Source organism: Limanda limanda, chromosome 12 (genome assembly GCF_963576545.1).
Source record: "Limanda limanda chromosome 12, fLimLim1.1, whole genome shotgun sequence".
NCBI lineage: Eukaryota > Metazoa > Chordata > Actinopteri > Pleuronectiformes > Pleuronectidae > Limanda > Limanda limanda.
The window spans coordinates 28,554,679-28,581,990 of record NC_083647.1 but is presented as its reverse complement, the minus strand read 5'-3'; the positions used below and the strand labels follow the sequence as shown (position 1 = coordinate 28,581,990).

At 44.0% G+C, this 27,312-nt stretch overlaps 3 protein-coding genes across 3 annotated transcripts in view; 1 reads left to right on the top strand and 2 right to left on the bottom strand.

Moving 5' to 3' along the window:
• The first annotated feature begins 465 nt into the window (after positions 1-465).
• On the top strand, positions 466-2,487 carry foxa1 (forkhead box A1). Its single transcript, XM_061083278.1, has 2 exons — positions 466-531; positions 1,330-2,487. The coding sequence occupies exons 1-2, from the start codon at positions 466-468 to the stop codon at positions 2,485-2,487; spliced, it is 1,224 nt and encodes a 407-aa protein (XP_060939261.1).
• Positions 2,488-9,431: 6,944 nt separating this feature from the next.
• mipol1 (mirror-image polydactyly 1) overlaps positions 9,432-27,312 on the bottom strand; it is a 37,081-nt gene continuing 19,200 nt past the window's right edge. Inside the window, exons 11-14 of the mRNA XM_061083101.1 lie at positions 21,191-21,244; positions 13,734-13,828; positions 12,099-12,260; positions 9,432-9,770 (exon numbers count right to left, since the gene is read on the bottom strand). Coding sequence (XP_060939084.1) covers positions 9,704-9,770; positions 12,099-12,260; positions 13,734-13,828; positions 21,191-21,244 — 378 coding nt within the window. The 3' untranslated portion in view covers positions 9,432-9,703. The remainder of the gene's footprint in view (positions 9,771-12,098; positions 12,261-13,733; positions 13,829-21,190; positions 21,245-27,312) is intronic.
• Positions 13,756-14,396, bottom strand: LOC133015830 (keratin-associated protein 4-3-like; the record flags this gene model as incomplete). Its single annotated transcript, XM_061083103.1, has 1 exon — positions 13,756-14,396. A coding segment is annotated over one exon (411 nt), but the record flags the coding sequence as incomplete, so codon positions are not given.

The window sequence follows — 27,312 nt, the reverse complement described above, 5'->3', positions numbered from 1 at the left end:
TAAGAACCACTTTAGTTATTATTTAGTTCTGGTTCAAATACATTTGCTTCTTGTTGTAAATTCCAATGAGGTTAAATCTTCAACATGCGATTTCATAATTAACGCGTCACTGACTGAAGCCCTGAACTCGAACCTTAACTCTTCATTCGAGGGACAAATGAAGGAAAGTAGAAATTGTATTTATTAATCACAGATCGATCTGACTGATTGCTCCTCAGTGTGGTGGAGGGAGGACAGGAGTGAGGGATCGAGGAGGAGGTGGATCCAGAGGGCTGGACCTGCTGGAGGAGGAGGAGGAGGAGAAACAGGTCACCATCACCTCCTCCTCCTCCTCCTCTTCAACACTACTTCACTCTGCTCTTCCTGGACCAGATAGGCACGGAACGGTTTCACCTGGACCCGGATTCCCACCCAGCACCAGGACCGGGACCTGCAGGATCCGTGTTGGGGCTGCGGGCTCCCGTCATGCTGGGCGCGGTGAAGATGGAAGGACACGAGGCTCCGGACTGGAGCGGATTCTACAGCGAGGAGGTACAACCCCGTCACTGGGCGGCTTTGAGACCCGGGTCACACCGCTCCGGGTCCGGGACTAAACACGAAGACGAAAAGAACTAAAAAAAAAAGAAACGTGTATTTAATTTGACTAAAAACTTGTTCATAAAAAACTATTATTTGGAATAAAGCTGGATTTAATTTGATTATTTTATATAATTATATATTTTAATCTCGGATTCCTTAACATTCAAAATACAATGAATTTGAGTTTAAGTGAAAAATAAGAAAACAACATTGAAAATCGGGCCGCTTTAAAAAGAAACTAGAAATGCAACTCGGAGCCTTTAAATAAAATAAAGGCTTATTAAAATAAAATCTGCAGAAAAAGAGAAAATCTTTTATTAACGTCACTTAGTTTGTCGCGATGCCTCAGCGGAATTAGCATAAATTAACAATTGTCATTATCTTACACTATTATCCTCACAACTTTATTTATTTTATCATCACAACTTTAATTATGTTATCATTATCACATAAAATTTAATTTTGTAGGTTGTGGTCTAACTGATCTTGTCTAAATAGTTTGCTCTATTTGTTTGTGATGTTAAATCTGTAGCTGACCTTATCAGATCCAACAGATACTGGTCCTGGACTACCTTGCTCTAAATTGCTCTAGCTGGTCTAAGTAGTTTTGGTTTTGGTCTCTTGGGTCGTGTGCAATGTCAGGTGGTGGGTCGGTTTCTGATCTGAATGGATCTGGTTCAAATTGATTGTCTTTTAAGGAGTAATTAAATCGTGATGCACTGGTTCTAACTGATTCTGTTCTCTGTGCAGGTGTACTCTCCAATGGCAGGTGGTGGAATGGGTTCTGGCCTCGGAATGGGCTCCATGTCGGGCTACATGTCCAGCAGTGGAACCACATCGGGCTCCTTCAACATGTCGTACAGCGGGACCGGTTTGAGTCCTGCCCCAGTGGCGGGGATGGGCGGTTCGGCTCCTGCAGCCATGTCAGGTCTGGGAGGGGGTGTGGGCTCGATGGGTGGAACCCTGAGCCCATCCAGTATGAGCTCGCAGCAAGCCTCAATGGGCCTAAATCCATACGGGGGCATGAGTCCCACAATGAGCACTGGCATGGCGTATAGCAGCACTGGACTGAACCGTGGCCGTGACAATAAGGCCTTCAGACGGAGCTACCCACATGCCAAACCACCCTACTCATACATCTCACTCATCACTATGGCCATCCAGCAGGCGCCCAGTAAGATGCTGACTCTGAGTGAGATCTACCAGTGGATCATGGACCTGTTCCCATACTACCGTCAGAACCAGCAGCGATGGCAGAACTCCATCCGGCACTCACTGTCCTTCAACGACTGCTTCGTTAAGGTGTCGCGCTCGCCTGACAAACCGGGGAAGGGCTCCTACTGGACCCTCCACCCAGACTCTGGGAACATGTTCGAGAATGGCTGCTACCTTCGCCGCCAGAAGAGGTTCAAGTGCGAGAAGAAGATATCTGGAAAATCAGATGGACGAAAAGAGCCGGGGGGGCTGGGGGGTGGTATAGAACAAGTCTCTCCTGCAGAGGACTCCCTTAAACCTCCTGGACTCCTGGACTCCTCCCTGCCCTCCTCCAGCCAGGTGACTTCGCCTCCAGGTCTGGACATGCGGGGTGGCATCAGCGGAGCAGACCTGAAGGTGTCCGGCTCTCATCTCATGTCCTCCCTGTCATTGCCCCCCCACTCCATGACCCATGAGTCCCAGCTGCACCTCAAAGGAGACCCCCACTACTCATTCAACCACCCGTTCTCCATCAACAACTTAATGTCGTCCTCAGAGCAGCAGCACAAACTGGATCTGAAAGCCTATGAGGCGCTGCAGTACTCCTCCTACGGCCCGGGGGGGGCATCTGGCCTCGGGGGGAGGACCATGGAACCTCTGGAGGCTTCTTACTACCAGGGGGTCTATCCCAGACCGCTCCTCAACACTTCATAGTATCTGCTGCACCTGCTAATTTGACTCTCTGCATGCAGCCACCCTGGACTTCCTGTCCGACTGTGACGATGCTGAACTGGATCGACTCTGCTGCTGCTGGTTCGGCTGGTTTCTGAACTTCTGCACTGTGACTGCGCCAGGACACGGACATGTTAACTGTCAGCTGATTAAACTGATACCTGGTCTGTTTTCTCCTTTTACACACTGAGTCACAAACGGCTGAAGCTCACTTTTTTAAGGTTCAGGATACTAACAGGTCAAATGCTGATTTACTTTAAGCCTCAGACACATTATCCTCCGGTCAGACCAGGATCCTCAGTCCATGCAAATCAGGATCTTTGCTCATGTCTGTTGATTCTGCAGTTCATAATTTTGTGTTTATATCAAAAGTTCTGGACCTGGACATCCAGACCCTTCTATTGGTCACAAGGCTCAAGAGATACTTACTATGTTCAAAAAGATTTCAGTGACACAAAGTGTGTTGATCTTTGTCTTTTATCTGTGTGACTCAGAGGAAAGTTTTTAGGTGAATCACTCAGAGTTAACTGGAATGCTAACCTCAGGGAAAGCTGCTTTAGGATTAGAGTAAACCAAGGTCTCATCCACTTTGTGGGAAACCATGACTTTGATCCAGTTGTTTTTTGTCCTGTTGAAAGTTTTATTCACCAGGTTCGGGTTTTGCGCATTGACGAGCAAAACATGGAAGGTTGCCTGGTGACGCGGCTGCTTTGTTGACACTGATGAAGCTGCAGATGTTGACAGAAACAAATCTGGATTCTAAAGATGCTAACTGATGTATTTGATCAGATATGAGGAGGATTTATGTCTCCCACGACCTTCTAGCTACTCGGCTGACCTCCTGACGGGTTGCGACCCTCGGAGTGAGAAACCTCAGCACAGATGAAACAGCTTTTAATTTAAAGGGTCAGTTCACCCAAACGACTCAGACACAGATTCCCTTGCCTCTCTGAATGTAGTCGTCTGTTACCGGGAAGATTTATTACAAATCTTTGATCTTTTCTGTTTTCAGTCTGCTACTTACAGATTAAATTAAAAATAGATTTGTCTTTTGAACGAAACCAAACTTTTATTTTTGTTTGAGTGAATTTTCTTCATCTTAAATCAACATTTATTCATTCAATTTCAAATAAACAAATACTAATTTGGAATTAATTCAGGTGTGCAGTGAAAACACAATTTGAGATCAGTTTCATGAAGGGAATCCATCACTAATCATTTATCACTTCTAGTTGTTGACAAATATAGTTTTTGAATTAGTATGTTGTGATTAACACAAATGTCTTGTTTTATTCACATTGTTTTGTCATAATGTAATAATTTCCATTATTTCAAATACCAAGTTGCGATCAATAATAATTTCTACCGTTTACATGACTGTGTTGTTAACCTCTGATCACTGACCAATAATCAATCTTGTAGCTGTGACACTTTGACACAATCCATCAGTCAGTTCATAAAGCTATTGATTCATCTTCGGATAAAAGATCTGTGTTTGTGACTCTCACTCGGTGTGAAAAAGGAGAAACCACTTCCTGTCGGTTTTCTGACGGTTGGTACGTCTGATGATAAAAATCCTCTTTGTGTATTTAAACTTCCCACAATCATATTGGTTATGATTAATATAACCATTTGCATGAATGAAGGCTCTTCTTCTTCTTCTGTTTTCTGGGGCAAAAACAATTGATTCAAACCTCAGCTTGAAAAGAGAGAAAGAGATGAATTAGTACCCCCCCCCCCCCCCCCCATGTGTTTCTTCCTTGTTGGTTTTTGACTCTGATGCATGTTCTTAACTTATTCTGTCATTTTTAAATAAAAGAAGGAAATATTGATTGATTGATTGATTATTGATCTATTTTATCCTTATTTTTGAATCATTAAGGACAGTAGTCATGAATGAATGAATAATTATTGCTTCAGTGATGATGTAAACTGAGATTTTATTAGCGATTATTAATGTTATTTACATTAATCAGTTGCAAGATATAAAATTATTTGTATTCAATTTTAATTTGTTTCTCAGACAAACAATCTAGTTTCTACAGACTCAGTTCCAGAAAAAACCTTTTGCTCATTTTCACTAAAACCCTGAACATGTTATTATTATTAATAATAATTATAACAATATTATTAATAATAATTATAATATTATTATTATTATATTGGATGGATGATTTAATGTGATGAGTGTTTCATTTTTTATGTTTATTAAATTGTTTTCCTTCAGTTACACATTTATATATTTGACAGAAAATGCTGCCTTTATGATTTCACTTGATTTCTGATGACTTTCAGCTTCTCGTGGTGACGTCAGTGTGATTTTTATTTCATGGATTATTATATATTATACATTTATAATGTGATTAAGAAGCGCTCGGCTCCGTCTCGGCCGCGGCGCTGGAGCTCAGGCCGAACATGATGAACCTCCTGCGGCCTCGAAGCTTCTCGAAGCTCCGTGAACCGGAACACGACACGACACGTTTCCTTTGATCCGAGGCTCTTTCACCGCTGAGCCGTGAAATGTCTCAAATGAAGCTTCAATCATCCGCTAATTATAACCGAGCCGAGCCGAGCCGAGCCGAGCCGAGCCGAGCGGAGCGGAGACAGTTCTGATGAAACACGCAGAAAAGAAAAAGATGAAAAATCAAATATAAATCCACTGAAGCCCCGTAAACAATCCCAATCCCAATAATCCCAATATAAGAAAGCAGAATTGTTTGATCTAAATTTAAAGTAAAATATATATAATTATGGTCTGAAAAAATATAATTCGAATGAAAAACTTAACATATACATTTTCAACATGAATTAAATGTGTCTCATTTTTAAACTGATATTTATTGCAAACTGAAACTAAACATTGTTCTTGTTTTTGTCTCGATAATATTAATAATAATTAAAACGGAACTTTACACTTTTTTTCATTGACAGAATTACATTTTGGTTTAGTTGCAACATTATTTGTTTCGTTAGTATCATTATTTGAAAATATGATTTTAAATCGTTAAAATAAGATTTTGAATTAAAAGTTTATTTTTTCTCTGACTCACATTACAAAAACTGCTTGATCAATGATTGATTGATTATAGGATGTTAACATGATCAGATTCAGTCAGAACAAACACAATATATAATGTATATTGGAATCATTTATTCAGATTTGAAACCCTCTGTTTTTAAATGATGTACTTTTACCAAATGACTTTTACTGGATTGTTAATAGATGTTTATGTTTCGTTTATTATTTTCTTTTGCCATCACTTTTAAACATTTTTATTTTGGGGTCTTGTTTTGAAAGGTGCTGTTTAAATAAAGTTATTCAATTATTATTGTTGCTGCGTGCATTACATGTGTTTTTCGTATTATGTCTGTATTAGTGTATTGCATATGATGTATGTATTGTGTATAATGTTTGTATTTTATTTGTCTGCTGATCAGCTGCTTCTTGACATTTTGCGATGACGAATGTCCTCACCTCAGTTTGTAGATTAAAAAAACATTCAGAGTTAAAATATTTAATAACATGTTTTCATGTCAAATAAATTTAATTAAGTGACATAACACACACACACACACGCACACACACACACACACACACACACATACAAACACACACGAGAACTCTGTGTATCTAGTTGTCACAGTCAGAAAATACTTCAAATTTTGATCCTAACCAACAGATCAACTTAATTCTAACTGGAACATAACATCAGAAGTTCATGGATTTTAGAAATTTGCTAAATTTTAACTTTTGACACTCAGTGACATCTCCTCCAATCATCTTGTTTTTCGGGAATTTTTTTTAATTTAGATTTTTTAATCTCACTTTATATTGACAGGCATTTTTTTTGGAGGATTCAAGATGTGTGTATATTATAATTATATTTTATATTAGGTTTGAATAACCATTTTGATTATTGTTTTGCCTATGGAGATCATTTTTATTATCTGATCAAATCCAAATTTACAAATCTCACTTTCGAGAGTTTAAATAATTTTCCAATTAAATATTTTGATTTGAAGTATTTTTTCAAACACTGTCCAATCGAATATTCTATAATTCTTTCTGCAGGGCAAAGATTAAAACATAAAAATGGTTTTCACGTCATTAAATGCTTGATGTGGATCTGGACGTCATTTCATGTTTAGATGAGTTCATGCGAAGTCGTAAATGATATTTTCTCTTTTTTATTCGTCTTTGATTTTATAATTTTCATTAATGAATAACAATATTATTATTATTTTAGCGTGTAGATTTAAAATCAACAGAAAATGAATCCCATAAATGATACAGCTCCTAGGAAACAATGAAATTAAACTCACAAAGACTTAGAAGTGTATTCAAATGTTTTATTATATTATTAAAAACATTGATTTTGAGTAGTTTTAAAATTATTTTACATCTCTATATTTATTTAACACATTTGTGAAACATGATGAATAAATCAAATATAATTTAATGTGGTACTTTGACCTTTCATACTTTGAATATCTGTGCTGTAGTTATTACTCTTACAAATAATTATAGTATTTCCGTTCTTTCTTCAGTGGTTGTAAGCTGCAGTGCTAACAGCCAATTCTGAAAATAAATTTATAATAAAACAGGATGTGATCTGTAAACGTCAGCCACTCCTCACTGAGTCTGATGGAGGTGAAGTTTCCCTCTGCCACCCAGGCCGCTGCTGTAATAGAAGCCATATGTCCATATGTCCCCGGCGGGGGGGGGGGCTGGGCCGCTCGGGCCTCTGAGGGCCCGGCGGCTGCAGCCCACAGCTTCATTTCACTAAAGCCCTCGCACTCTTTTCTCTACACTCGCGCCTTATGGAGGAAAATGACGACCACAATGCAACAGCTCTCTGCCCCTTTCTTCATCTTTCTTTCATTCTTCCACTAGAAAGACTCGAACAGGGGCCCCGGGGCCACTAATGCCTTTTGATGGGGATTGGAATTAATTATCTCCAATAACACAATTGTGCTCAGCCAATGAAAAGAGCAAAGAAATCCCCCCCAGAATGAGAGCGAGAGAGAAGAAAAGGAGAAGGAGAAGAGAGCAAGGGGGGTGATCAAAGGCAGGACAGAGACAGAGATAGAGAGACAGAGAGACAGAAGAAAAGGAGAAGAGAAAGAGAGCAAGGGGGATCAGAGGCAGGACAGAGAGAGAGAGAGACCCTAACCCTCAACGTGGCCGACACCTGCCTCGACCGGTTGGGGTGAGCAGATTAGAATTATTAGGAGATAATAGTCATAATAATTATTACATAATGCTAATTATTACAGAATAATAATTCTATAATAATTCTAATATAACTGTTGTTATCCTAAAGCTCTAGAGTCAGGGATACCTGCAAGAAAAGAGAGAAAGAGAAAGAGAAAGAGAAAGAGAGAGAGAGAGAGGGACAGAGACATACAGAGAGAGAGAGAGAGAGAGAGAGGGACAGAGAGAGAGAGAGAGAGAGAGAGAGAGAGAGGGACAGAGACATACAGAGAGAGAGAGAGAGAGAGGGACAGAGACATACAGAAAGAGAGAGAGGGACAGAGACATACAGAGAGAGAGAGAGAGAGAGGGACAGAGACATACAGAGAGAGAGAGAGAGGGACAGAGACATACAGAGAGAGAGAGAGACAGAGAGAGAGAGCTGATATAATTCACATACGATTTTTTATTCTATTGCTTCCGTCTCGCAGCTGTAGTGCCTTACTGTCACCATCTCTTAGATTTTAAGTTTAGTTATTTTTAATGATTCGTCTTCGAGAGGTTTTCAGGGCAGAAACCAGGAAACACTTCATGTGTTGGACCAAGATCAGGAAAATTCTTAAAGTTAATTTTAAGTTTTCAGGGAACATGAATTTGTCACAGTGATCCTGAAATAATTAATCCTAGAAAATGTATCTTTAAATACAAGAGGTTAAGAAAAGAATCTTAAATCAACAGACTTAAGACAAAGAGAAGGGAAGAGGAGGACGAATAGAGGGAGGAAGAGGATGATTTGAGGGAGTTAGAGGGTGAGTATGAGGAAGAGGAGGAAGAAGATGAATAGAAGGATGAGTAAAAGAAACAGGAGAAATAAGAAGAAGTGGAGGTGGAAGAAGAAGAGGAAGACAAAAACTCATTTCCTCTCTCCCACTCTCACAATCTGACAACCACATGAACAGACTCTGTACCTCTCCCTCCTCTCTGACCTCCTCTGTTCTATCAGCCCTCCCTTCATCTGACTCCTTCTCTCTCATGCATCCTAACTCTGCCACAGACACTCTTGATTCTCTCTGTCCTCTGACTTTCAGGTCTGCAAGTCGTCCCCAGCTCCGTCTGACCCGAGCCGACCGAGCATGAGAAAGGAAAGAATCCCAACAACCTGACGACCTGCTCACTTATCAATCTCTTCTCCTCTATCTCTGCCTCTATTTCTAACCCTTACCCCAACCCTTTAAAAGCTCTTTTTACCAAAGTAAAATTCTATGTTCATTTCTAACCTCAAAAAAATCTTCTCCATCTTGTGCAAATTCGACGAGTCCAGACCTCTAGGACCCGGGTCTGACACTCCACAGTCAACTCTCCCTCACTGCGAACATTACTGCATCAAGACGTTCCGGTAGATTCATGCTGAACATCAGGAGGACACGCCCCCTTCTCACTCAGAGGGTCGGTCCAGGTTCTGGTCCAGGTTCTGGTCCAGGTTCTGGTCCAGGTTCTGATCATCTCAGGTCTAGACTAACTCCGTCCTGGCAGGTCCACGTGCTTGTGCCATCCGACAGCTGCAGCTCATCCAGAATGTAATGTCATTTAACCTGTTTGACTTTGTTATAGTAACAAACTAAAATGTCAGTCACATCATGGTTATCCTACAACATGTATGTGTTTCTTTAAAAAAACTAAAGCCATTCAAATTATCATTTTATTTCTTGTGACAACAAAATCAAACATCTCACAGTGCAAACTGCCTATTGTATGGGTTTATATATATATATATATATATATACATAGTGAAATACATATATGATCAGGGCTTTAAAATATGATCAGAGCTCATGCTCAGTTTCCATGTTTCCTCTGTCAGACTGAAAGAGTTCTGTCTGCGACTCGTGAAAACATTGTTTTTGGTTTTACAACAGTTTGAGACAACAAACGAGAACTATCCAAAGTAAGAGAAAGATAATTCAAATAAAAAGTTAATAAAAAACAAAAAGAAGAGAAGTGGGATCAGATGACGGCTCGGACGCTTCCTGTCCCAACTTTCTTCCTCAGAACCTCGACCAGACGCTCCAGCCTGAGGAGAACAAAGACAAACCATTTCAGTTCAGACTAAACAGTGGGAATCAAACCAGCAACCCTAAGGAAGGTGTGAGTCTGTGTGTGTAGGGGGCATGTACAGAATCAAAATCTGTTGACGTATTAACATATTTAACACTGGTATCAAGTGTTGATATTTTTTCATATTTCTCGACTTCGGGATATGTTTCTGCCCAATGACCACACTACCCCAACAGTTTCTACCTGTAGTAACAGCTTCTATCTGTAGAAATGGCAGTTGATACCTCAAACACATGAGCAGGTCCAGTTGCCTACAAACACTTTTACAACTTGTGAAGATACCATGACCTGTTCACAGACCCCTTTTTTACCAAATGTTCAAAACTGAGAAACGTCGTTACTCAGAAACCGATCCATATCTGACAAACTTAGCACAGGAGGAAAACAATGCAGGAAATTGAGATGAGACTGAAATGAAAAAGATGAAGTGGAAATGTGACCCTGTATGACTTTCTAACAATCAATGAGACTCGCTCTCTTTTTCTCCCTCTCTCTCAATACCAAATTAAACTTCTATCTCTAATAACCAGCAGATTTCTATCACCCCCCTCCAGAGAACAAATATTCCTCTCTTCACTGTTCAGAAACTTGGGAGGCTCTTCAGAGCCGGCCGTCCCCCCCGCTGGCAGCCAAATTAGAGCAGAAAGCCGTGGGTTTGAGCCCAGGAGGATGCGTGGAACGCAGACGGACGACTTAAGCTGTTTTCATCATGAATCTCATCCCTTCATCTTCAAGCTGATGAGATGAGAAGCAGCAGAAGAAGAAGTCACGTTATTCAGCATCAGACCGTCATCCTGCACGAGTCGAAATCTGAAGGATTAATTCTTCCTGATCAACTCGCCGACAGAGACACTCACACCATCATCTGAATATGAATCACCACAACCAAATCTCTTTATACCCACATGCTTTAACAGTCTGTGAACACGTCTCTGTTCCACTGAGCAACATGTTTCTGACTCACTGTCACTTTGCAGCCTGCGTAGTTTGTTTCCTTCTCTAGACGTGTGAGCAACACAGCAAATCACAGACTAACTCAATTACAAGAAAAATAACAAAGTTCATTGTAAGGATTGATTGGGACTGACCGGGGAAATACAGGACATGGAACAAATACTGATTTTCTCTTCAATTATAAATCTGTCAAAAGTGTCAACAGATATAAAAAGCATGTGACCATTTCTCTTCAGGACATTAGAATTCTATGATATTGACTATTGTCCGTCATGTAATCTGACAGTAGGGGGAGCTGTCCTGTGTTTGGTCTAACCCTAACCCTGGTCATCACCTGTTGAATTTACGGACTAAGACCTTTTAACAGATCTTCATTTAGTCTGATCCACAGATGTGAACATGGATCAAGCTCAAGTTTTAATGAGGTCGTCAAAAATGCTTCTGATTTTCTGACTGAATGTCGTGGTTGACTTTTTTTATTAATGATCAATCAGTGGTGATCATTTCAAAGAATCATCTCAATTGAGATGTTGTGATTAATGATGTGTTTGTGTGTTCCTGTACTTATATCTTTGTGGCAACAGAGTCAGGACATTTTTGGAAAGGGAGGAACACGTCCAATGGGCAGTTTGAGGGTTAAGACTTTTAGGATCAGAAGTAGACTTAGCTTAGGGTTAGGCATTTAGTTTGGATGGTTAAGATAAGTTAAGATATGGAATGCATTATGCAAATTAGTGTATTCACTAAGATAGAAGTACAAATGTGTGTGTGTGAAAACTGAGCAGATTGGATGTTTTAGTATAACATCACAACATCCAGTTGTTATTTACACATTATGATGATCAAGATATTCTTCGACTCTGTGCTGGCTGACCATCGGCTAACTGTCGGCTCGGTGATGGCTTTGAGTTTCTCTTTTCTTTTTTACAAACGTTAAATATTTGTATTTTATCCAAACTGAGACATCAAAACTGGACAGTGGCACTTAAACAAATCAATGAATATGCATCACATTCAAGCTCTTGCCAAACCAGCGTCTCAGCGTCAGCTCGTCTCGGTTTCAAAGTGCGGCAGAGTTTCATACCTGAGGCGATGTTCAAAGCAGTGATTGGTTTGAACAAGATTAAGATTAGAGAAACGTAGCGATACAAACTGAGGAAAAATGGAGGAGTGGGAACCAGGAGTGGAACAAGAACCTGGATGTTCAGATGAAGGATTACAAACACTAATCATCACTCAAAAATAAATAATGAACTACATATATTTTTCTATTCGCTCTTTCAGCAGCATTTGAGTATCAAACCATGTCAACAGATGTGAAGCGTCTGACCTGCGGACTCTCTCGCTGGCCTCTCGTTCTGCCTCCTGACAGCGTTGAAGCTCCGCCTCCACACTCTGCTTCTCCTTTGACAGCTGCTGCATCTGGCCCGGCAGGGGCGGGGCCTCCTGGGAACTCACCTGAGAGTCATCACGGAACAACCTGGGAGAAGGGCTGTGGGGGGGGGGGGGGGGGACCAGATGACACAACAGCTGATCAGTGGCGCTCAACCGCCACGATGAAAATCCAACGCACTTTCTAAGAGAAACATCTTTTCTATCTAAAACATGATCACTGCATCAATGGAGCTGCAGAGTTATCATCATATCATCACCGTGACATCATCAGAATGGACAGTGTTGATAAATAATCAATATTGATAGGTCTGGATGTGTCCAGAATAATTAAACGTAAACAGATTGTTAATAATTATTATTAATGTTTTCACTTCAAGTCGAATAAAATAATGTTCAAAGTTTCATATTTAAAAATTGTTCATGTTTTAGGCTGATATTGATTTTCTACGCTTATGACAACTGAAACCAGTTTATTTCTGATCTGGACTCAGTGTCCTGATCATCGGCCTCGACGTTGATCTGACTCAAAAACTATTTAAACAAAACTGAAAAGAGGAAACAAATCTTCTCATTCCAAACATCAGTATTGGTTTCCACATGGACACACACCAACCAGTGTCGTCCCTTTGTTGTCCACAAAGCTGCTATACCAACAGCGAGAAGGCCAGAGGTCAGAGGTCAGTATGTTCCTGATCTGCATCAATGGAGTTTCAGTCAGAAACAGATGTTTGTTGTGAAAGCACCATGTCCCCCTGATGAAGCTCGGCTGAGATCCAGATCCTTCCACCAATACACAACTTGTTCTACTTCTGTGCTGGGTCAACCAGGGACCTTCTAAGTGACGCTTTGCTTTTCCAAGGGATAGAACTCCATGAGAGAGCCACGTTATTATGTTACATCATCTCCGCTTTCCCAGCAAGGCTTGCACCAAGCACCACCACATCAACAACAACAACAACAACAACAACAACAACAAAGGAGCACTATGGTGTCTCTGTACGAGTGTTGCTACCGGTATCCAAAGACTTTGTTGTTGATTACAGCAAAAAATCCGGTGAAGAGAACTTTCTGTCTGAATCTGATGAAGTGCGACAGGTTTTACATTTCTGCTTCATTCACGATGAGCAGAAGAAAAACGTCAGATGATGAACGATCTGCTCTGGTCTGATGTGTTTCCATCATCAGTTAATAAATGTTGATGATGACACTGTGTCAACAGATGTGATCTTATGACGACCAGCTGCAGAAACTGACATTTTAAAAACAGAGTTGTGGTTATAAAGGAACAAATGTTACTAACTTGTCAAAAGATAAACTCTCAGTCATGGTCATGAAAAAAGGACATTTCTGATTGGTAACTAGACCTGATACCCGTACCAGGTGTGCGTGTCTGTGTGTGTGTGTGTGTGTCTGTGTGTGTGTCTGTGTGTGTTTGTGTGTCTGTGTGTGTTTGTCTGCTCACCATCATCATCATCACAGACAGGTGCCGAGTCACATGTGAACTTTCTTCTATAAACTGTTAACTGTAATAGTAAACCTTCTAAATGCTGCTGCTATTCAATAGCCTGACCTGTGATTGGCTCGTAGTGCCTGCGGCTCCGCCTCCAGCCTTCGCCTGTCGTCCAGAGCCCCACCTCTCTCTGTCTGACTCCTCAGCAGCTCGTCCTGGTGAAAAGGGAAATGTTAGGATCAACAGACATTCATCATGTAAGGTGCTTCAGAGAGAGAAGCTGATTGGCTGAGATCCCTCTCAATCATAAACAGAGATTCATAGCAAAGCTTCAAAAACATCCAGCGAGTTTCCTACGTAAAATAATCATAGTCAACAGGAAGTTAAACAACAGGAAGTTAAACAACAGGAAGTTAAACAACAGGAAGTTAAACAACAGGTAGTTAAACAACAGGTAGTTAAACAACAGGTAGTTAAACAACAGGAAGTTAAACAACAGGTAGTTAAACAACAGGAAGTTAAACAACAGGAAGTTAAACAACAGGAAGTCAAACAACAGGTAGTTAAACAACAGGTAGTTAAACAACAGGTAGTTAAACAACAGGAAGTTAAACAACAGGAAGTTAAACAACAGGAAGTTAAACAACAGGTAGTTAAACAACAGGTAGTTAAACAACAGGAAGTTAAACAACAGGTAGTTAAACAACAGGAAGTTAAACAACAGGTAGTTAAACAACAGGAAGTTAAACAACAGGAAGTTAAACAACAGGAAGTCAAACAACAGGTAGTTAGTCAGATCTGCATTTGCTGAACTTTGTCTTCGGTTCCACCAGGTCGGCCGTTTGGCTGACAAGCAGGAGCCATCTAAAACCAGTGTGAGTGTGCCTAGGGCTGGTGCTGGTTCTGGTTCTGGTGCTGGTTCTGGTTCTGGTGCTGGTTCTGGTGGGACTGCTGGTGCTGGTGTTGGTTCTGGTTCTGGTTCTGGTGGGACTGCTGGTGCTGGACCTGGTGTTGGTGCTGGTTCTGGTGGGACTGCTGAAAGAAGCCTGAGAGCTGACTCTGCAGACCTTCAGTGACATGTGGGCTGTTGGGGGGGGGGGGTGGACAACTCATCAGTTATTTCTAATCAGAGACTGTTTAAATTTTTTTGATTTGTTTGTTTGTGTTCGAGGGACGATGAGGACAGAGCTTTTTTATTTTTTTTCTGCCAATGATTCAATAAAAGGATTTTATAAACCAAACCAAACCTGTCCTCCGGGGGGGGTGGGGGGGGGGAGTACAGTTACAGGACGGTTTGTCTCACTGTGTCTTTGGTCAAACTGTGAGGAGGTTGGACTCCTGCAGGGATTACTGACCTGATTGTGACCCCCCCTCTTCTATGTTAATTAAAGCCCTCAAGGTCTCTGAGTAGAAAGTGATAGATCAAAGGAGGAGCCGAACCCAGAGAGTCAATATGTGTCTTCTCCAGCAGGGCGGAGGGAGGGGCTTCAAAAGAGCCGCTCAACTTATTCATCAGAATCATTTCCAAATGAGATGATGAGCAAGCAGGAGCGACGGCGAGGCAACCTTTCACATGAGGAGTGAAGGTCAGGAGGGGGAGGAGGGGGGCTAGGACCCAAAGGTGAGAGGGAGAGAAGGGTGAGGAGGACCTTTAATAATCACAGAGGAGGAACAAGACGATGGGGAGGACGGGAGGAGTCCTCTAGGCCGGGGAGTCGAGAGTGGAAGAGGGGTGAGGAGGACGGGAGGAGTCCTCTAGGCCAGGGAGTCGAGAGTGGAAGAGGGGTGAGGAGGACGGGAGGAGTCCTCTAGGCCGGGGAGTCGAGAGTGGAAGAGGGGTGAGGAGGACGGGAGGAGTCCTCTAGGCCGGGGAGTCGAGAGTGGAAGAGGGGTGAGGAGGACGGGAGGAGTCCTCTAGGCCGGGGAGTCGAGAGTGGAAGAGGGGTGAGGAGGACGGGAAGAGTCCTCTAGGCCGGGGAGTCAAGAGTGGAAGAGGGGTGAGGAGGACGGGAGGAGTCCTCTAGGCCGGGGAGTCGAGAGTGGAAGAGGGGTGAGGAGGACGGGAGGAGTCCTCTAGGCCGGGGAGTCGAGAGTGGAAGAGGGGTGAGGAGGACGGGAGGAGTCCTCTAGGCCGGGGAGTCGAGAGTGGAAGAGGGGTGAGGAGGACGGGAGGAGTCCTCTAGGCCGGGGAGTCGAGAGTGGAAGAGGGGTGAGGAGGACGGGAGGAGTCCTCTAGGCCGGGGAGTCGAGAGTGGAAGAGGGGTGAGGAGGACGGGAGGAGTCCTCTAGGCCGGGGAGTCGAGAGTGGAAGAGGGGTGAGGAGGACGGGAGGAGTCCTCTAGGCCGGGGAGTCGAGAGTGGAAGAGGGGTGAGGAGGACGGGAGGAGTCCTCTAGGCCGGGGAGTCGAGAGTGGAAGAGGGGTGAGGAGGACGGGAGGAGTCCTCTAGGCCGGGGAGTCGAGAGTGGAAGAGGGGTGAGGAGGACGGGAGGAGTCCTCTAGGCCGGGGAGTCGAGAGTGGAAGAGGGGTGAGGAGGACGGGAGGAGTCCTCTAGGCCGGGGAGTCGAGAGTGGAAGAGGGGTGAGGAGGACTGGAGGAGTCCTCTAGGCCGGGGAGTCGAGAGTGGAAGAGGGGTGAGGAGGACGGGAGGAGTCCTCTAGGCCGGGGAGTCGAGAGTGGAAGAGGGGTGAGGAGGACGGGAGGAGTCCTCTAGGTCGGGGAGTCGAGAGTGGAAGAGGGGTGAGGAGGACGGGAGGAGTCCTCTAGGCCGGGGAGTGGACAGTGGAAGAGGGGTGAGGAGGACGGGAGGAGTCCTCTAGGCCGGGGAGTCGAGAGTGGAAGAGGGGTGAGGAGGACGGGAGGAGTCTTCTAGGCCGGGGAGTCGAGAGTGGAAGAGGGGTGAGGAGGACGGGAGGAGTCCTCTAGGCCGGGGAGTCAAGAGTGGAAGAGGGGTGAGGAGGACGGGAGGAGCTCTCCAGGCCGGGGAGTCGAGAGTGGAAGAGGGGTGAGGAGGACGGGAGGAGTCCTCTAGGCCGGGGAGTCGAGAGTGGAAGAGGGGTGAGGAGGACGGGAGGAGTCCTCTAGGCCGGGGAGTTGAGAGTGGAAGAGGGGTGAGGAGGACGGGAGGAGTGCTCTAGGCCGGGGAGTCGAGAGTGGAAGAGGGGTGAGGAGGACGGGAGGAGTCCTCTAGGCCGGGGAGTCGAGAGTGGAAGAGGGGTGAGGAGGACGGGAGGAGTCCTCTAGGCCGGGGAGTCGAGAGTGGAAGAGGGGTGAGGAGGACGGGAGGAGTCCTCTAGGCCGGGGAGTCGAGAGTGGAAGAGGGGTGAGGAGGACAGGAGGAGTCCTCTAGGCCGGGGAGTCGAGAGTGGAAGAGGGGTGAGGAGGACGGGAGGAGTCCTCTAGGCCGGAGAGTCGAGAGTGGAAGAGGGGTGACGAGGACGGGAGGAGTCCTCTAGGCCGGGGAGTCGAGAGTGGAAGAGGGGTGAGGAGGACGGGAGGAGTGCTCTAGGCCGGGGAGTCGAGAGTGGAAGAGGGGTGAGGAGGACGGGAGGAGTCCTCTAGGCCGGGGAGTCGAGAGTGGAAGAGGGGTGAGGAGGACGGGAGGAGTCCTCTAGGCCGGGGAGTCGAGAGTGGAAGAGGGGTGAGGAGGACGGGAGGAGTCAATTACCTTTAACATGAGGGGACAGTCAGCTGACATGTCTTTGACATCAGTGTTTTCACTTCAGTCTTTGTTCAACAAAGTTTAAACTTCTGGACCAGTTCAGAGTTCTGGTCCAGTTAAGAGTTCTGGTCCAGTTAAGAGTTCTGGTCCAGTTAAGAGTTCTGGTCCAGTTAAGGGTTCTGGTCCAGTTTAGAGTTCTGGTCCAGTTAAGAGTTCTGGTCCAGTTAAGGGTTCTGGTCCAGTTTAGAGTTCTGGTCCAGTTAAGGGTTTGGGTCCAGTTTAGAGTTCTGGTCCAGTTAAGAGTTCTGGTCCGGTTAAGGGTTCTGGTCCAGTTTAGAGTTCTGGTCCAGTTAAAGGTTTGGGTCCAGTTTAGAGTTCTGGTCCAGTTAAGAGTTCTGGTCCAGTTAAGGGTTCGGGTCCAGTTAAGAGTTCTGGTCCAGTTTAGAGTTCTGGTCCAGTTTAGAGTTCTGGTCCAGTTTAGAGTTCTGGTCCAGTTAAGAGTTCTGGTCCAGTTTAGAGTTCTGGTCCAGTTAAGAGTTCTGGTCCAGTTTAGAGTTCTGGTCCAGTTTAGAGTTCTGGTCCAGTTTATTGTTCTGGTCCAGTTTAGAGTTCTGGTTCTGGCCAGGGCTCCTGGTTTGGGGGTTTGGGGGTTTGGGGGTTTGGAGGCTCTCCGGCTCTCTGGCCGTCTCTCTTTGAATTTATCGGCAGCTGCTGTTTCTGTGTGAAATTAAAATCTTTAATCCTCTGGAGTCTCCCGACTCATTAAAGGGCGTCGGCTACATTCATCTCAATTTTAATTTATTTCAGAGGAAACAGACACAGTCGCAGCTGCAGGAGGAAAAACTGCTGATTCTATAAATCTATTGATTTGACTGAGGATCTGATACCAGCTGATCACCAACACAAACCTACAGATCAATGATTAATATCAATCAATAACTGAAGAAATCCATGTTTGAATTTATCAGTAATTTATGTACTGACGTCCAGATCTTTCTCTGGAATAAAGAAAGTTGGCAATCTTCTCCAACGATGATCCACACCTTCCTCCATGTGACCGACCATGTGACAACCATGTGACTGACCATGTGACTGACCATGTGACCGACCATGTGACCGACCATGTGACCGACCATGTGACCGACCATGTGACCGACCATGTGACCGACCATGTGACCGACCATGTGACCGACCATGTGACCGACCATGTGACCGACCATGTGACCCTTGATGGGTTTCAACTGACTTATCGTGATGCTGGCTATAGCTGCATCTCCAGATGATCCTTGATTTAACTGACATGTTCAATAAATAAATATATATCTGCCTTTGTTCACATTCGTAACATCTCAATAATCTGGCACGTCGTAGGCTGCACGATATTAGGAAAACATGAGATATGCCATAACCTTTTTTAATATCGGGATGACCATAGGACTTGCAATAAATACAGATGAACAGTCCCTGGTTACGGACGCAGGGACCACGGACACCAGGTGCACTTCTCCACTTAGTCCACTTGTTCATTCAGAGGCTTTTCATCCGGGTTTGGAGCCTGAACAGTTATATTTACAGTTTTAACATTAATTTACTGCTTCTCTGTGTCTGTCATTCACACTGAGCTCTGCACAAGCAGCTTCAAACCAAACCCAGCTCCACAGACATTTACTACGTTTATAAAGTCGATTGTTTCAACCCAGAGTGAGTTTACACATGTGTCCGATCATTGTGTGTGTGTGTGTGTGTGTGTGTGTGTGTGTGTGTGTGTGTGTGTGTGTGTGCGTTTGAAAGAGCGAGCAAGCGAGAGACACAGAAGTCAAACGCCTCCTGTTTGCAGATTGTCTGGGTTCTCATTAATAAACGGGCCTGAAACGTGCGGACGCCACTTCTCATGCAAACGTTAGGATTTATAAAAACTAACTTGACAGGAAAATTTGCGCACTTCCACTAAAACTCTAAGATTATTGATCCACTTCATCATTGACATTAAAACCAACAGCTTTAGTTCTGCTCGCACGACAAAACTGTTCCACACAAACCTTCAATACAAAAATTTATAAAACAACTTACAACAAATTACGTTCAGATTCCAAGTAACAGTGGCGTTGCAGAGCTGAGTCAATAATAGCTTTTAATAATAATAACTAATCCAAAAATGGGGTTAGGGTCAAAGGTGGAAGTGGGTCTCAACTGTAAACCTACATCAGTTTGTTATTGGCCTATAGGCAAATGAAGATTGTGATAAACATTCCTATTGGCTGAATGCAGTTGGGCGAGCGGGTCCTGGTTGATGGGGGATGAGTTGTGGGTGGTTGAAATAATTCTTCTTTTGGATATATAATAATAATCTTGTAACACTGCGCGTGTATCCTCCAGGACGAGTGTGTTTAAAGGTCTGCAGTGAACGTGGCTGTTCTATCAGGTGAACGTGGCTGTTCTATCAGGTGAACGTGGCTGTTCTATCAGGTGAACGTGGCTGTTCTATCAGGTGAACGTGGCTGTTCCATCAGGTGAACGTGGCTGTTCTATCAGGTGAACGTGGCTGTTCCATCAGGTGAACGTGGCTGTTCTATCAGGTGAACGTGGCTGTTCTATCAGGTGAACGTGGCTGTTCCATCAGGTGAACGTGGCTGTTCTATCAGGTGAACGTGGCTGTTCCATCAGGTGAACGTGGCTGTTCTATCAGGTGAACGTGGCTGTTCTATCAGGTGAACGTGGCTGTTCCATCAGGTGAACGTGGCTGTTCTATCAGGTGAACGTGGCTGTTCCATCAGGTGAACGTGGCTGTTCTATCAGGTGAACGTGGCTGTTCCATCAGGTGAACGTGGCTGTTCCATCAGGTGAACGTGGCTGTTCTATCAGGTGAACGTGGCTGTTCTATCAGGTGAACGTGGCTGTTCCATCAGGTGAACGTGGCTGTTCCATCAGGTGAACGTGGCTGTTCTATCAGGTGCTCAGAGCGACCTGGAGATCACTATAAATACAAACTATTCACTATTCAAGCTGTCTTTTGGAATACGTATATCTCGCATGTTGATATCGCTGTGACGGTACATTTGTATATATCATGGAGCCCTAGCATAGGGTTCGGGTTCTCCTCCATCAGTGTCAGTGCTTCCATCACACAGTACTTATACATATACAGTAATCAGATTACAAGTTTCATATTAGATATGATTAAAAACTAGTACTCCTCGGTTCTGTAACTGCCACTTTAAGGGGGTGGGTGAAGTGTGTTCACAAACACTTTTGGATGTTCAGGGGTAAACGCTGTTGCAGCCAAAGTGACCTCTTCTTCACAACCCCCCCCCAATGTCTCCATACTGCTCGTGTGGTGTCAACTCCAAATATGGTCATTGACAACATGTTTTTTTAGCCTAAATGTCCTTTGTGAGGCTCCTCTGAGCTTCGTCATGTTCACACACACACACACACACACACACAAGCTCTCGCCCAAGGGCACACGCGGGTTGCACGTTAGCATCGCTATGTGCGCTAGAGGACATTTAGGCTAAATCCATGGTCTGAATGAAGCAATATTCACCATGGATTAGGTTTATCCTCTTCAAAGGTTTTGGGTAGTTCTCCTCTTGTGAAGATCACAGGATGTCGCAGCTTGTTGAGATCTATGAGACCAACTGTGAATATGAGACTGTGAATATGAGACGATACAGATCAAATCTGATGATTAAAGACTTGAGATCGATTCACTGTCCGACTTGTCTGTGTTTTTGAGCTCCACCCCTTCATGTTGGAGTCTGACCGAGTCCCTGTAACCATCCAACATTTCTAACCAGCATGCATCACATTAAGTCAAATGCGCCTTCTGTTTGAATATCAGGTTGCCATGACAACAGAGAAGATATCCCATCATCACCATTCAACAAAGAGACAGAGAGAGTGTGTGTGGTGTTACCTTGGTCGTCCTCCTCTCTCTCTCCTGAATGAGATCCTGTTCCAGACGTTTGAACTGCAGAAAGAGTCAGGATCAGGGTTATCCATCTGATTATCAATGATCTGATTATAACCTCTAAAATAAAATACCAAATGATATTTTGGTAATCCTAACCCTTAAAATTGCAGAAGTATTTCTTTATATAAAAGTTTTGACCAAAGTTAATTTAACGACTACAGCCCTATTTCTGCATTTCAAAGATTCTGGAGAAATTGCATCATCCTCTTTGCACCTCATCGATAAAACCAATTTACTGAACTCAGATACAAATTTTTCTGAATTTATGGCCGAAGCAAACTCTGATTCAGTAAATTTCTCCAAATGGTTCAGTTTAAACAAATTACAATTAAAAAAAAAAAAAAGATATTGTAAATTGACCTCTCGGATATGACCTTATCAACCAGGTCTCATCCAAACGTTTCCTTGGAGTTTTGATTGATGAAACTTTAAGCTGGAGTCGGCATATTCAGTTTGTCTGCAACAAAATCTCTAAATCGATTGTCATCATTGGCAAACTTCAAAGTCTGGTCCCTCAGAAATGTTTACCAACTGCTTATTATAGTCTAATTAATCCTTATCTGACGTATTCAAACATCATTTGGGGAGCCACCAACTCACCTTGAAAAGCTTCATATTCAGCTAAAAATGTTTTGAAGAATAACCACATTTAGCAGGAGGGCTGAGCTCCGCCTCTATTCAATCAGCTTAGAATGCTTACAGGTTTTCACATAAATATTAGAGCTGCACGATATTAGGAAAACATGAGATATGCGATAAGCTTGTTTAATATCGGGATGACCATAGGACTTGCAATAAATACAGATGAACAGTCCCTGGTTACGGACGCAGGGACCACGGACACCAGGTGCACTTCTCCACTTAGTCCACTTGTTCAGTCAGAGGCTTTTCATCCGGGTTTGGAGCCTGAACAGTTATATTTACAGTTTTAACATTAATTTACTGCTTCTCTGTGTCTGTCATTCACACTGAGCTCTATTCTCTTATTCTTCTTCCGACAATGATTTTTTTGACAGAGAAAACCTGTTAATGATCTGAATATCTTCAATTTATCCTCTAGGGTAGCAGGGCTCCATCTGATTGGCCAAATATATTGACAAGCAGAACGTAAATTCACAGCGCATGAAACACCATTTATTGCAGGCGCACGTTGATATCGCGATGACCATAGATTTTCGATATATCGTTCAGCCCTAATAAATATATATAAAACTGTCTGGTGCATCTGTTTGAATGTGTTAGTGTACACATGATCTGATTATCAATGATCGGATTTGTGAGCACTGGAATCAAACCGACAACCTGTTTCTAAATTATTAAATGTGCAGCTTCATATACGACAGTCAGAGAGAGAGGATGGCTATGAAACCCCTCCCCCTGTTTTCTAATATTTCCCAGAAGCCTTAGCGGCAGTGGGACATAATCCCTCAGAGATGAGGAGAGGGGAGGAGGAGGGGGGGAGGATCTTCCAGCGTGGAGTGCTCTCTCTCTTCTTCTCTTCTGAGGATTACGGCGACGTTTGAGACATATTTCAGCGCGGCTGCGGAGCGAGGGCGGGATTAAAGTGTTAGCGTGGAGGGGCGGGTGCTAAAAGATGGAGGAGCAGCGAAATTGGTGGAGGTTAGTGACCGACAGTTGAGTGATCACTAGATCACTAGAGTTCAACCCTCAGTGTAGAGTGTTGATGCAATAACTCCCACAAGCAAGTACTGCACTACTTCCACGAGTACTGCATTACTTCCACGAGTACCGCATCACTTCTACTCAGGACTGCTTTACTCCTAAAAGTACTGCATCACTTCTACTAAGGACTGCTTTACTCCTAAAAGTACTGCATTACTTCTACTAAGGACTGCTTTACTCCTAAAAGTACTGCATTTCTTCCACGAGTACTACATTACTTCTACGAGTACTGCATTACTGCTACTAACCCTCTCTGCTGCATTTGACACAGTGAACCACCAGATCCTGATCTCATCCCTCCAGGACCTGGGTGTCTCAGGCTCTGCTCTCTCTCTCCTCTCTCTCTCCCTCCTCTCTCTCTCCTCTCCCTCCAGGACCTGGGTGTCTCAGGCTCTGATCTCTCCCTCCTCTCTCCCTCCTCTCTCCCTCCTCTCTCCCTGCTCTCTCCCTGCTCTCTTCCTACCTCAACGAACGCACTTACTGGGTAACTTGGAGAGGATCTGTTTCTGAACCTTGTCCTCTCACTACTGGGGTCCCTCAAGGTTCGGTCCTGGGTCCTCTCCTCTTTTCTTTGTACACCAACACTCTCGGCTCTGTCATTCACTCACATGGTTTTTCCTACCATAGCTACGCTGATGACACCCAACTCATCCTCTCTTTTCCCCGATCAGAAACACAGGTAGCAGCACGAGTCTCTGCCTGTCTGACTGACGTCTCTCAGTGGATGACCGCTCACCACCTGAAGATTAACCTTGACAAGACTGAACTACTTTTCCTTCCAGGGACAAACTCTCCCACCCACGACCTGACTATTAACTTTGACAACTCCATGCTAACCCCCACTCAGACTGCTAGGAACCTGGGTGTGACACTCGACTGCCAACTCTCCCTTTCTGCCAACATTACTGCAACAACATGGTCCTGTAGATTCATGCTGTACAACATCAGGATGACACGCCCCCTTCTCACTCAGAAGGCGGTGCAGGTTCTGGTCCAGGCCCTGGTCCAGGTTCTGGTCCAGGCCCTGGTCATCTCACGCCTAGACACTCATCAACATCAGGACTGTTTCCTGTCCTGGCTCCTGAACGCTGGAACCAGCTCCACATCCACATCCGGACATCAGAATGTTTACTGCATCACTCCTACAGTTACTGCATCACTCGTACGAGTACTGCATCACTCCTACAGTTACTGCATCATTCCTACGAGTACTGCATCACTCCTACAGTTACTGCATCACTCCTACAGTTACTGCATCACTCCTACAGTTACTGCATCACTCGTACGAGTACTGCATCACTCCTACGAGTACTGCATCACTCCTACAGTTACTGCATCACTCCTACAAGTACTGCATCACTCCTACAAGTACTGCATCACTCATACAGTTATTGCATCACTCCTATGAGTACTGCATCACTCCTACGAGTACTGCATCACTCCTACAGTTACTGCATCACTCCTATGAGTACTGCATCACTTGTACGGTTACTGCATCACTCCTACAGCTACTGCATCACTCCTACGAGTACTGCATCACTCCTACAGTTACTGCATCACTCCTATGAGTACTGCATCACTCCTACAGCTACTGCATCACTCCTACAGCTACTGCATCACTCCTACGAGTACTGCATCACTCCTACAGTTACTGCATCACTCCTATGAGTACTGCATCACTCCTACAGTTACTGCATCACTCCTGTGAGTACTGCATCACTCCTACAGTTACTGCATCACTCCTACAGTTACTGCATCACTCCTACGAGTACTGCATCACTCCTACGAGTACTGCATCACTCCTATGAGTACTGCATCACTCCTACAGCTACTGCATCACTCCTACGAGTACTGCATCACTCCTACGAGTACTGCATCACTCCTATGAGTACTGCATCACTCCTACAGCTACTGCATCACTCCTACAGTTACTGCATCACTCGTACGAGTACTGCATCACTCCTACGAGTACTGCATCACTCGTACGGTTACTGCATCACTCCTACAGCTACTGCATCACTCCTACGAGTACTGCATCACTCCTACAGTTACTGCATCACTCCTATGAGTACTGCATCACTCCTACAGCTACTGCATCACTCCTACAGCTACTGCATCACTCCTACGAGTACTGCATCACTCCTACAGTTACTGCATCACTCCTATGAGTACTGCATCACTCCTACAGTTACTGCATCACTCCTGTGAGTACTGCATCACTCCTACAGTTACTGCATCACTCCTACAGTTACTGCATCACTCCTACGAGTACTGCATCACTCCTACGAGTACTGCATCACTCCTACAGCTACTGCATCACTCCTACGAGTACTGCATCACTCCTACGAGTACTGCATCACTCCTATGAGTACTGCATCACTCCTACAGCTACTGCATCACTCCTACAGTTACTGCATCACTCGTACGAGTACTGCATCACTCGTACGAGTACTGCATCACTCCTACGAGTACTGCATCACTCCTACGAGTACTGCATCACTCGTATTACTGCATCACTCCTACAGCTACTGCATCACTCCTACGAGTACTGCATCACTCGTATTACTGCATCACTCCTACAGCTACTGCATCACTCCTACGAGTCAGTGTTAATTTCGTTGACGATAACGAAAAATATTCGTTAACGCCCCTTTTCCCATGACTAAGACGAGACGAAGACGTAACGAAAAAGGATCTTTGAAAATAAAAACTATGACGAAATCTATTTTAATTTTCGTTAACGAGACGAGACGAAACGAAAATGTTGGCGGTTGACTAAGTCACAACAATTTTTAAAAACACAATCGTATCAGGCCGTCATGAAGTACCCGGAGCGGCGAGTGTGTGTGTCTGTGAGTGTGTGTGTGCTCGCTCCCAGAGAGCGCTCCGGTCCCGAGGCTCCGCCCCCTGGCCCCGCCCACTCGCTCAGAGACACAGTGAGATCAGAGCTCGTTCACATGAAGCAGGCCGCTCACTGACTCCCCGGCTGCTTCTTAACTATGGAAACAGTGAAAACACAGAGTTCCTCTGGTCTCAGCTGCTCTGAGATCAGCGCCGCAGCTTCTGGATCAGAGCAGAAGCTGCAGCTGGTTTCTACCGAGCTTCAGTTTCCTCCTCCGGTCTGATCTGCTTTCACTTTTTGTTTTCACATTTCGCCAACGCCAACTAAAATATATAGGCTGCAGCTATATGTTTTTATTTATTTAAAAATAGGGTACTTCTTATTTCATACATTTCCCACAAATATGGGGATGACTCAAATAACCCTACATAGTTCTGCGTTTAATTTATTTCAAAGTAGGCCTACACTTGCCTGTGTATTTTCTTCTCCTCTTCATAAGCATTTGGTGTTTCCCTTTGTTGTAACAGGTAAAAATAAATAAAATGTCAACAGTTTTCTTTATTGTTGTTCTATAATTTCATAAATGCAATAATCTACAGATTAGTATAGTAAAACTTTATATAAAATTTTATCAGCTTTGTTATCAAATATGTTTTGCGGCTCCAGACAAATTTTATTTGGGGGAAGAGGGGGCAAAATGGCTCTTTTGATAGTAAAGGTTGCCGACCCCTGCTATAGACCTATAGGAGGGACATCTAATGGACAACCTAAGTACTGCAAGCTAGACTAGTACTACGCAGTTGTAGACACAACACAGGGGGTCCCTGGACCTGAGAAGGGAAGATAAGGAGTTTAATGTGGCTATTAAATGTGACTAAAACTAGACTAAAATGTAATTAGTTTTCGTCGACGAAAACTAGACTAAAACTAAGAAGGATAAAAATGAATAAATGTGACTAAAACTAATATGCATTTTCGTCTAAAGACTAAGACTAAATCAAAAATAGCTGCCAAAATTAACACTCCTACAGTTACTGCATCACTCCTATGAGTACTGCATCACTCCTATGAGTACTGCATGACTTCTCTTCTTCTTGCTGCACTTAAAGAATCACAACATCCCTTGTCCTCTGCTTCCTAGACGATGTTGCTCTGGTTACCGTGCGGCTGGAGATCTGTTGCCTTGGTGACAGCAGCCTGTCAGTCACAATGAGGGAGCAGATGAAGGTTCCTGATTGGATCTTTATTTGTGACATAATCGGGAGGAGGTGGAGTGTATTGAGTCCACTACCAACCTCAAACATGCTGGGAGTCCCCCCCTCTTTCTGCCATCTCTCTGTCAGTCATATTTTTTCATCCCCCCCTTCCTGATGCTCCCAGAGTGGTATATGAATCCAGATGAATTGTGGGTAATAAAGCCAGCTCTCGGCAGGTTTTTGTAATAAACTTGATAATAATCAGAGAAGAGATGGGAGGGAGAAAGTCTGGCTTCTCTTCTTCAGTATTTTTAATCAGTTTCTGAATCTTCACTCATTGATTA

Coding starts and splice junctions, on each gene's coding strand:
- foxa1 (XM_061083278.1), top strand. CDS start 466: ATGCTGGGCGCGGTGAAGATGGAAGGACACGAGGCTCCGGACTGGAGC. Junction 532..1,329: donor GCGGATTCTACAGCGAGGAG/GTACAACCCCGT, acceptor TTCTCTGTGCAG/GTGTACTCTCCAATGGCAGG.